The following is a 12,144-nucleotide window of genomic DNA, read 5'->3' as shown; positions in this document are numbered from 1 at the left end:
AAGTCACAGACAAGCCTGTCCATTTTTTTCTGTGCAGTACCAGTTGGTCTAACTGAAGAGTACTGCTGTCCCAACTCTGTTTCTTATTTGTGAAAGCTGCTCCACTCTTTGACACGTGCTATGGTTAAGCTGAATTTAAGACCTTTTCAATTAGATTTCTTTTTTTGTCCTTCTATTTTATGCCCTGAAGAAACCAAAGTGTAAAACTTACATGTTAATCACACTGAAGCAAATTTAATTTACTGTGGTGTATATAAATCTCCCAGATTTTTCAAAGGAGAGATGCTATCATATGCTTACTTGTTTTGTTCCGCTTCACTAAACAGACAATCTCCCTTATGCTAGATGTAAAGTTTAGCAACGGCAAATGTCAATTTTCAATGATTTGATCTGAAAGCTACACCACACACCACTGCAGCTATGCTGCGGGGGAAAACAAGGCCAGCAGTATGGCCTCTTTGCAGAAGAAACCATCCATGCCAGCACCCAGGCTAGTGTCTGCAAAGACAAAGATCAAAAGAGACCAAGGACACAACTGTTCCCTGCATGTATCTATGAACCTCAGCATATATGAACACAACTCCTAGCTGACAGAAATGCTGACCTGCCCCATCTTCACCTTGGAGACTGAAAGCTAACTAAACAGTCACCAAGCATGTATTTTAGGGTCTAGACTGATTAAACTGCCCTTCAGACCCAAGTGTTTCATTCATAATCCATCTGACAGAGTCAGCGCCATCTGCAGACCACTGAACTCCCATGAATACTCACATTTCCAGTGTGGAAATACTCAGTGAAGCTTTGGATCATCTAAGGCTCCAAGTTAAGAAGCAGAAAAGCAGGGAGTATGAGTATGATGAGTATGACTTTGATGTTTACCCAGCTGCATGAGGACAATCAATGCCTCCTCACATAGCGTTCCCACTGCCCCAAGCCCTTCACCCCAAGGGGAAGGGAGCAGCAGTGGAGCACTGGAGAGGGCAGGAGTTGGGAACTCGCCTCTCTAGTGCTCAATGCAGCCAACAAAAAAAGACTTCTACAGGCTGCATGACAGAAAAAGGGCTATTTCCCAGCATAAAGAGCAAGTGTGGAGCCAGCCAATTTCACCCAAGGCAAACTCCAGAGAGGAAATGGTTGGAGCCTGGCACAGAGGTTGTCTTTAACATCCATAGAGGCAGGAGTGTGAAGAACCACAGGAGCAGTGGGGCCTGGGCTGGGGAACACCTTGCCATGCCACCCCCCTTTGCAGTGACTTTCCACAGGAAGGTGTCTGCTTTGTGTCTTGGTATTGCTCTTACACAGATCTGCATCCCCATATATCCCATGCCCTCTGATGGTGCTCCATGGGTCATATAAAAGCTCAGACAGCTGAGAAGACACCCAGCTACAGGCAAACTGAGGTTACCTGCCTTCTGAATAACACATGGTTAATCAAAAACAGCAAGCATGGAGCTAGGTATTAACACACAGCAGGGAAGAAGACAAAGCCAGTTCACTCCCTAACCTCTGCAGATCCCAGTCTCTGAGAGAAACATTCACTGGAGCTTCAGTCAGGTCAAGTGCAAGTGGGTAGAAGCCAGCAGGTCCTGCTGTAGGGTCAGCAATTAGCAAATGCACCAACTGCACTTGGCTTTCTCATTTCAGAAGCAGGCTGTGCAGACAAAGTGCTGCACATGACCCAAAACACAAACGTGCACAAATTGGTTTAGAAGCTAATGCATAGCTTGCTTGAGGCAGAATGCTGGAGGAAGTACCTGCATCTTCCAGAGACAGGAGATGAACCTTTCTCCTCCACAGCTTTGTTTTTCCTTGCTGAAGCGAGGCAACTCAAGCCATGTCAACCGGACACCAAGCAGCATGCCCTTTCTGACTGACATGACTTACTCTGCTAATGCAGTCAAGAAAGGCATTTTGCAAAGGCAGACACGAAGCTAAACATAACTCTAGTTCAGCACACATACTGAAAAGCCACAGCAGCACCAATCACCAAGCTCCTTCCCATAGCTGTGAATAACAGTGCCTGAATACTTTTCTTCTGAGAAATCATGGGTTTGGGCCTTTTTCTGTCTGTAAGAGCACCATATGAGCTACAGCTGCCTGGTCACTCATCTTGCCATACTATGGGCAACGGCCTATTCTGACACTCTACAGCCTCCTGCAGCCAAACTTCCTACAGCAGGAGGAAGCTACAGGCAATGTGTTCATGAACAAAAACCAGAGTTCAGTTTCCTAAACAAAAAGAATGGGCTGAGCTTAGAACAACTACTTGCTAATTCTTGTTCAAAGTAAAATGACAGAGGAAAGATAAATAAATGTGTATGTACACACATTTAAGTAGAAATTACAGAAAAAGAAAAGAGTAATTGCTTGCCACAACACTTGTCAGCTCAGAGATTCAAACATGTAGACAGACTCCTACAGAAGTATTTCCTTTTACCCCTCTAATTTCCAAAATTACTTATTAAACAGCTGTTCCTACAGTTTTGCAGCTGTTAGATGCATAAATAAACAAATTATAAAGTACGTATAGAGAACAATTAAAAGGAATCAAGACGCGCACTAATGCAAAGGGTATTCAAATGCAGCTGTCACTCATCCAGCCTATTTCTTTAATAGCTTTTCCTTCTCATTTCTTTTTGCTAACATTTACATTAAAAGGTGCAGTATCTCTCAACTTCCATTTTGAATGAATGTTTCTTGTAATGAACAACATAGGTTTGAAAGTGTGTTTTCTGAAATCCATCGAAAAGGTGGGTTTAATGGAGATAAATGAGATACTGGAGAAAAACGAAGCGTTTTGCAATCTGAACTAATGCCTATTTGGAAAAAGCTCAATTGAGGAAGGAGATGTAAGACTTTTGGCAGTGAGAATTATAATTATTTCAAGTCTTGGCAGTAATTTTATCAAATAGTAGCAATTTCATTAAAAGGTGCACTGGTAATCATCTACATAAGGCCTCTAGGGAGGAAAACTTACCAATAATTGCATAATTCTGTTATCATTGTTCTTATGATGGACCACATTAAATACCACAAAGAGCAGCACTGCTTTTTACTTTCTCTAGATATTTAGTTTGGCACTTTTTCCTAGAAATTACAGCAATAAATAAGAATTTCAGACTAATAAACATGTCCACCAGATGTAGTAGAAAAGGCTCAGCTATTCTTCATGTACACATACTGCACGTCGGAAGGCTTCTGGAGGATCTGCATTGGACTAGATGACCTTTAGGGCCCCCTTCCAACTCAAATGATTCTGATTCCTTGGCAGGTTCTTCAGAACCTCCAGGGTGAACTAAACATGCTGACATTCAGTGAATCTGTCAATGACAATGTCTTGGAAGTGCCTAGAATACAGGGATTAGGACATATTTCTGACAATCCAGTTTCATTTCTCAAGTCTTCTGGCAAGGAGATACATAACTCAGCCATGTAACTTTATCTCCAACATCAGCAGAAGTCCTACATATATCTTACCTGCAATTTGTACTTCCTTTCCTAGTTATCAACACAGCCCTACCACAAACCGCACACGTGGCATACATGTGGGTAGGTACTTACTGAAGAAGCTGTCCTTCTTCCACCTCTGAAAGAGACTGGTAGACGAAACAACACCCCGCTGTGAATATGGTCTGAACACCTGCTTAAGCAGGGAATCCCATTTCATCATCTTTTTTTGATGGTATTTAGTTTATGGGAGGAGAAAAGAAAAACAGAGTTTACTTCTGCTCCTTCAATCTGACCTCCTTTGTTGTGCTGCACACCCCAACTCCTAGGTATGATGGCATTAGCATTACTGCTTAATCAGTAGTTTCATATATAATACCTGGAAGTCAGACGTGCTATGGAGTAGGAAACTTCAACAGCTTGTGCTACTATGAACACTGCTGGAAGGAAGCTTTTATTTTGTTGAAGATAATGTGATTTCTTTTCGAAGTTAAAAAGTTATGCTCATCCAGGCCCAGAAAGTACTTCTGTGCCATATTAAACAGCAAACAAAGTTGCGCAGCAGAAATAATAGAAAGAACTGGGCAGTCACTGAGAAGTTGAACAGAAGGCATCAGCACCAGCTGCTAGTGCAAAGGAACGTCTACAGTTCTAAGGCAAACTCATTTCCATTAGAATCAGCACATTATGATGCATATGTATTTTAATACTCCATTGAAAATGACACTGCAGCATTTTGTAGTGCATATTTTCCTTTTAAAAACAAAAATATTAAAAAAAATAATTGAATCTAGAAACTACAACTTACACCTTCTATTAAAAAAATAAATAAATAAAATAAAATAAAATAAAATAAAATAAAATAAAATAAAATAAAATAAAATAAAATAAAATAAAGGCAAAATATTACTCAAGCTTTACATTTGCCACCAATATTTTAAAGATAATCAAACAACTGAACTGATGGGAGGCAGCAGCTGAGCACCTCCAGGCAGGTTGTGCTGCAGTGACGAACCAAGCAGTCTTTGGCATCGGAAGTTTCCTAGCAGGTGCAGAGAACTATTTTCCTTACTTCAGCTCATGCAGTTCAACTCAATGAAGCAACTCGTCCATTCATGGATGAGCTGCTGAAAATGAATGCTTCTTCCCATCTCCATTCTAAGTCTAAAAAGGATGAGATGGACTAGTCTTGAAATTTTTGCAGCGTAGTGTATTAGGGACCGCCAGTTTTGACTACAGACAGGGCTTTCAGACATTAATTCTTTATTTCAAAACATTTCTCAATGAGTTTTTTCTTTGGAATTGGCCGGCTTCTAAGTGCTGCTATTTATCTCAACAGAAGAACATTTCAGAATTCTGTTCTCCTCCATTGTAATCAATGCAAATCATAAGTAAAAAATCAATTATCTAATACATGAGAAATGTCAACACTTTCTGTCTCCATACTAAAACATACACGTGAAGAATCAGAATAAGTGTGTATACAACAAGCTACATAATTGCTTAAATACATGCACAGTGATTAATCAAACTGAGTATAGCACTAAGTGCAAAGGCAATATTTAATTAAAACTCCCTCAATGGTAATAAAGGAGGTTAAACCTTTCTTTACAAAATGATTAAGTACAAATGCAAAACAGTTAAAACGAGGCTTACTGTTGGCTGATTCAAATCATGATTAAAATCCGCTTTACAATGCTTTGAATCAAACGGCAGCACGCTACAGGGGAGGTAACCACCTCATTAAACCTGGAAGCACTACATGGCTCATCTGGCATCAGACATTGACTTTACACATCCTCTATGGGGGACATGGAAGCAAGTTAGAGAAGGCTGAGGACAACAGGAGGAGGATGGACTATAGAAGATGTACCAAAAGAAAAGATTAAAAAAAAAGAGGCTAAAGAATCTGCAATTAATGACTGTAGAAAAAATACAAGTGATATTAGTTGTCAATATGTAAAATGCTGTTATCCAGAGGAAGGTGATGAGCAGTTAGGAAGGAAGGAAGGAAGGAAGGAAGGAAGGAAGGAAGGAAGGAAGGAAGGAAGGAAGGAAGGAAGGAAGGAAGGAAGGAAGGAAGGAAGGAAGGAAGGAAGGGAGAAAGAGAGAAAGAGAGAAAGAAAGAGAGAGAGAGAGAGAGAGAAAGAAAGAGAGAAAGAGAGAAAGAAAGAGAGAAAGAAAGAAAGAGAGAAAGAGAGAGAGAGATAAAGAGAGAAAGAGAGAAAGAAAGAAAGAGAGAAAGAAAGAAAGAGAGAGAGAGAGAGAGAAAGAGAGAGAAAGAGAGAAAGAGAGAAAGAGAGAAAGAGAGAAAGAGAGAAAGAGAGAAAGAGAGAAAGAGAGAGAGAGAAGAGAGAAAGAGAGAAAGAGAGAAAGAGAGAAAGAGAGAAAGAGAGAAAGAGAGAAAGAGAGAAAGAGAGAAAGAGAGAAAGAGAGAAAGAGAGAAGAGAGAAAGAAAGAAAGAAAGAAAGAAAGAAAAAGAAAGAAAGAAAGAAAGAAAGAAAGAAAGAAAGAAAGAAAGAAAGAAAGAAAGAAAGAAAGAAAGAAAGAAAGAAAGAAAGAAGAAAGAATTAGGCAACAGCAAGGAGGGAGAGGCTAGACAGCAGAAAAGCTCTGATCTTCAACAAGCCCAGCAAAGAGCAGGGATTATCAGATGATCTCTGCGGCCCCCCAGCCTCACTCATACAGCTCTGCAAGGACTTCTAGTACCTGCTCGTTTCTTAGAAACCCAACAGCTGGACTCATGTTAATGTGATGTAATGTGCAGAGCTTATCTAACAAAGAATGAAGTTTCCAGTCTTGAGGGCTGAAGACAAAGGTTTCCATCTGTGTAGTAGGTGTACCCATTAAATCCTGAACAAAGAAACAGATTAAGAGAGCCAAGTGCTGGTTTTCAATCTATCTCATAATGCTGTTCAGCAGGAGCCTTAGTTCTGAATGGCCTACTGACTATCCCACAGCTGACCCAGACTGCTTCTCCCTCTCCCAAACATGCAGGCAGTGCACGACAGGGACATTTGCAGTGTCTTTCCTACTCAGCTAGTTTAACTTCTACCAGAGTGGCTTTGTACAAAGCTTTTCCTACAAGTCCACTCCATGACATGAGGCGCAGTCACCCAGCATGAGTGGAGGAGCAGTCTTGGTGTAAGTCAGTGACAGATGGGGAAAGAAAGGAAATAAAGGGCTAACCTGGCATTTGTCAGGGTTCCAAGGAACCTACAAGAGATGTGTTATGTCTGTCTACCTGATTTCCCTTGAGTTTTCACATCTTCTTACTTTGAATCAACCCATGCATCCTCTTTATCACTCAGATTTACAGCTGTCAGTGCCTAGCTGACTTGCGAGTTCCTCTCCGATCAGATACTTAATGATTGTATTACATGATTAGGGACTCAGCTGTCAGATGACATATCAAATCATAGACTTTTAATGTTGTCATCCCTCCAGTGACAAAACTCGCTGTCGCTGATAACACTACTAGATGATGCTTTATTTTAGTTATGGTCTCCAGGAAGGATCTGTACAGAGCAGCCCAAGAGTTGCATGACATATTAGCACTGTTAGAAAATCATCTGTTATTTGCGTGCCTCTTTTCTGTAAAAGGTAACATAACCAAGGGCCTTACGTGCTCTACAAAACAATTCTGTTGTGACGTTAAAATGAACATCAAAAGTCCATTTAAAGGTGTATCTGAAAACCTATGTTTACAGAATAAATCAATGCAATCCTCATGAGTAAATCCGGGGAGAGATTAACAGTTACAGTGCTTTCTAATTGGAACAGCCTAGGAAACAGGAGTCGCTTTCTCCCTTCAAACACAGATGTTTACACTCCTCTTGTGCCTTTATCACTAACTGCAGCAATCTTGGCCGGTGGACAAACAATGCTCTTCAGTTGCCATTGTGCCTGGCAACGATCCAGCAGGACTGCTCACATGTCTAAAACGGGGCTCGTTTGTGCCTGTTTGCAGGTTGCACTGTTACAGAGGGTCAGGCACCTTTTTGGCGAACCTCTTCTTGTTTCCTAAAACTCACTGCGAAAACAAAGCACAACATCCTCTGCAGTAAAGTAACACAGAAGGAGAAAATTTGGTGTTCGAGTTCTTCTTGTGCGTGTGCATTCCCTTCACACTTGCTTTAATAAATATCCCAAAGACGTAACTTACTGAATATGGATCACCACCTTCTAATAAGCCTGGCCTTTAGCAGCAGATCTCCTCTTTCACGTAACATACAGCAAGCAACTTAGGCTCTAAGACCAGAGACTCAACAGCAGGCACTGAGTTTCTGAAGGTCAGAAATAAGCACAGTGTTTTTCCTGTGCAGAGGAATAATCAGAAGGACATTAAGAAATTACAAAAAGACGACGTTTTATACTTAAACGGAGAGGGTTCTTACAGTAAATGCAATGCATTAAGGCATTAGACCTCATTTCCTCCAGCCATTCTTTGAACAGCTGAAAGAGACTTAAGGAAATGAGTCAAAATCCTGGAAGATGTTTGTACTACACCAAAAAGAAAACAACATCTGTAAAGTAATGCGTGTCACATACGTCGAGCAAGACAATGTGCAGCGCTTGATCTCTGCTGAGGCATTCATCTTCATGAGCACAGAGAGAAAACAGCTGAAAAGTGCCTTAACCTTGAGCAATTACTGCCTCTCTTCTACTAGATTGCTATCAGATTAGATCAGTTGTCATGTGTTGTAGATAAACATATATGTTGTTGAAACAATTCGGTACAGTGCAGTACTTGTTTCATCCAGAATCTGTTATTCCTTGCCTTCAGATTACACCAGTGTTCACTGAAAGTTCGGTCTGGAAGGAAGCTTTCCTTCAAACTACGAGCGCACAACATTTGGTATGTAGTTCAACAACCACAGCTATGCCTCAGAAATCTTTCTAACAGCTTGCACTAACAAAGCATTTAAGAGTACAGCAGGCCAAAATGCAGAGAACACAGAGGTATCATCAGAGCCTCTCACAACACACAGTGAAAGGGCAAGTTGTAACTATGAGAAACTCCTGCCTGTGACTCAGATGTTCTTTTGAGAGCTGTCCCATCCTCTGCCACTAGCTGCTGTTTACATGTGCTTAAGACATGTCCTTTATGATTCCACCTGTGTCCTGGTGCACTATGTTCCTGCTGGAGGTGAGTCAGGATCCTTCACTCGATCCACACCTGCAAAGCAGTACTGCTGTTCCAGAAGGCAACAATCAGTTTCTGGTGGAAAGCCCATGGTGAGCCAGCATTTCCCAAGCACTACACAGCTGCACACATCTGGCAGCAAGAAGCTCTACCTTCAAACAAAGCACAGGGAATGCCTTCAGTCCCTGCAAATGGTACTTTGACTGGACATGTGCCTCAATCCTTGCCAAATTTAACACACCCTTTGTCATGAAGCCTTAAGAGAAAATCAATTAGGCACTTGCTTGGAGGTTCCGGGTTGTAACGGAAGGAAAAGAGTCAAGTATTGAGCAATCCTTGAAATCGCCATTCTGCTCTTGGCAGTGGCATTAGGCCACATTTATATGCAGGAGAGGGAGGGAGAAAAAAATGGGGGAGCAGGGAGGGCAGGATATTTGGATGATCTGAGGGGTCAGGGTAGTGACTGAGTGAAAGCAATCTGAACCCACACCGGGTTCCATCTTCCTCTATCAGTCCTCCCTCACAACTGCCAGGTATGGGAAGCATTATGGAAACAGACATTCTTCCCTCTGGGCAAAGAGAGAACCTCCTGCTACTCTGCAGCTGACTGCCAAAAGGGGAGATTGATGGATGCTGAAAGGAACCTTGCCCAGCCTTCCATGGCCATCGGATGGAAACACCGCACAGCCTCTGGTGGAGCACTGGGGACAGGCAGAGCCCTGAGGGGACAGGAGAGGAACACAGAAAAGATCATCACAGAAAACTGCAGCCCCAAATGGAAAGAAAGGTGGAAGCACATGCAAGGAAAACAAAAAATAGGAAGGAGCTGTGGACAGAAGAGATGAATGGTTTACTCTCTGAGAAGTTACTTAAAGCTTTGTTTTCTACATCCTCCTTTCCTATCTGCAACCAAAGGAAGAAGCTCTTGACTAAAAGCCAAGAAAAGATACTTAATATAAGTTTGCATATGAGTAAACAACACAACAGAGAGAGTTCACCCAGTCCAAGTGTCTGCAAGGACATAGAGGAGCAGTCCCACAGCTCTGCCCTGCCTGTCACCTCTGGTGTCCCCCAACAGGACACAAGCATCCGCTGTGATGTTTCCTGCAGCTCAAAGCTAGCTCTAATATCCTACACCTGCGTGATAAACAGGTGTTACACACATCTACCCAGAAGCACTTGTCTTCTGCAAGTCCCTCCACCTGCATCACTGCGTATTTTGGTCTACACCACTTAGTCTGATGTGACTGCGAGGTGGCACATCTCCACAGGTACACATCTGACCCTGTCACGGGGTTACCCCTAGATGTAAGTCCGGGGGGGCACAGGACCGGGAAAAAGGGAAAAAATAAGGATAAAAAAGAAGAGACAAAGGAGCGAAGAAAAAAAAGGAAGGAGTTTGCCTCGTGACCCGACCGGCCCCGGGCCACGCGATCCGGGTGAGGGGGAAGGGCAGAGGGCCAGCAGATAGTTTTAACAAAGAGAAAAGACAGTGGCAACGATCTGAGGAGGAACGGCGATTTACTAAATGTGACCAAATCATACAAAACGAGAGAGACGAGAATTCCCAAAGTACGAGTCAAACCACGACCGTGCGAGGGAAGCACGTGCTTTTCTCCGCCGCGAGCTGAGACGGCCAGAGGCAGAGAGCGGCTGGGGTCCGGTCCGGAGTCCCACCGCACTTCCTCCTTCGGGCCAAGTTCTCCGGGGATGCTGCCCTTTCCCTCCCCTCCAGGAACCCAAAATGCCCCAAAAGGTAACACGGAATCAGAACATGAACTCTTTTAACTGCCACTGTTCTGTATGATGTTCTGATGTGGAATATCGACAACAAAAATCACAAAACCACAAAAGACCCAGAACCAGAGGAAGGATGGAGAGGAAGGTCTCTCCTTGCCCAACGTACTTCCACGACTTCTAGGACACTGACAATTGCCCAAGTTTTCCTTCCAGCTGGCGACCGAGAGAGGAAGGGAAACCTTCCTGCGCAAGCTAGAAGTACTTGAAGTAAGGAAAGTTGGTGGGTATTAATGAATGAATGCAACCCATTCCAGAGAGAAATGTCAAGGAATAGCCCCCCTGGTAGGTGCTTCCTTTGCTGTGCCCGCACGCAGCACGTTGCAGATGCATGTGGGTACTCTGAACAGGAAAGCTCAAACCGTCAGCAATCACGCTCTACCTGCGAGCATCAACAAACAAAGGGGAGCAAAACAGGAACATCACCCAAGCAAAATATTCACAGAAACGCTGATAGCTCCACGACTGCCTCGCATCCCAGGCAAAGCGCTCACACCGAAGCCAGACGCTGTGGGCTCCCGGCCCTGAACGCGGCCGGAGCGGACCCGGCGCCCGGCATCCCTCCGCACCTCCTCAGCTCTCGCTGAGCTGACAGCTCAGAAATACACCTTGCGCGCCTTCCGCGCTGACGGCGCTGCGTGCGCTCCTCGGGCGCCACTGTGCCATAAGCGGCACGGCCGCTCCAGAAACCATGTGCGAACCCATCCAGCGCCGCGACCCCGTGTTGCACTTAAGAAACTCAGGAGCGGGAATCTCCCGCTTGCAGGGAAGGGAACCCCCGGGTCCATCAAGCGACACACCAAACTTTTTGTCCGCAATGCCCTTGAAGGGGCGGGGGACCGTTCTCCTGGAGGCGGCTGTGCTGAAGCGACGCGGCTCCGCTCCGAGTCTGGGCTGAGCCCGCGTCCCCCGCGGCGACCCGGGCACGCTTCGGCCCCGCCGAGCAGCGCGGACACCTGACGGCGGCGGCCGCCCCCCGCCTATTGTTCCAGCAGCACTTCACTACGGGGACATTTTGTACCGATTAAGAGAGAGTTTATTGTCAAAACAGCCCAGCTCGGAGAGCAGGGGGTGTGCACCTTCCCGGCCCCCCTCCCAGCCCCGCGCCACACAAACAAAGGACTTTCTTTTTTTCTTTTTTTCTTTTTTTTTTTTTTCCTCGCGTCCAGCGAAACCGGCTGCCTCCCCCCGGCCCGCTGCCGCTCCCTGCAGCCTCCCCCGGCCCCGCTGCCCCGCGCCCGCCCGCGGCTCCCACCTGCGGGGATGAGGCTCAGCAGCAGCACGGCGTGCGCCAGCTCCCAGGCGAGGTGCGCGCCCTCCATGCCGCCCCCCCGAGCCCGCCGCGCCGCGGCTGCCGCTCGCACCACCCGGCGCGCAGAGATGCCCGAACCCCGCGGGAGGCTGCGGAGTACTGCCGGCCCCGCCGCCACCAGCGGCCCCGCCTCCGCCGCCCGCCCCGCGCCGCGCCACGCCGAGCGGCCCCCGCCCCGCCGCGCCGGGATGGGCGCAGGTGAGGAGCTGCCCCCAGAGGGGGTGGCGAGGGGGGCGGTGAAAGAGCGAGCCTAACACTACCTCCCCCCCAGCCAGCAGCGCACACACCCGCGCACCCAAATAAAAAAATATTTAAGGAAGGGAGGAGGCTTCGTGGTGTGTGGGGGTGGGCGCACGGCTCGGGGGAGAAGGAAGCATCCCCCAAAAGGTGGGTGCCGAGCGGTTTGTGTCGCACTCAGAACCTTAGTGGACGGCGCTTCTGC

General features: G+C 45.5%; 1 protein-coding gene across 1 annotated transcript in view; it reads right to left on the bottom strand.

Moving 5' to 3' along the window:
• KIT (KIT proto-oncogene, receptor tyrosine kinase) overlaps window positions 1-11,819 on the bottom strand; it is a 53,235-nt gene extending 41,416 nt beyond the window's left edge. The window contains exon 1 of the mRNA XM_072334777.1: window positions 11,646-11,819. Coding sequence (XP_072190878.1) covers window positions 11,646-11,712 — 67 coding nt within the window. The 5' untranslated portion in view covers window positions 11,713-11,819. The remainder of the gene's footprint in view (window positions 1-11,645) is intronic.
• Window positions 11,820-12,144: the final 325 nt, after the last annotated feature.

This window comes from Excalfactoria chinensis, chromosome 4 (assembly GCF_039878825.1).
Source record: "Excalfactoria chinensis isolate bCotChi1 chromosome 4, bCotChi1.hap2, whole genome shotgun sequence".
Lineage (NCBI taxonomy): Eukaryota > Metazoa > Chordata > Aves > Galliformes > Phasianidae > Excalfactoria > Excalfactoria chinensis.
The sequence above is the reverse complement of the archived record's forward strand: the minus strand, read 5'-3'. Positions and strand labels throughout refer to the sequence as shown.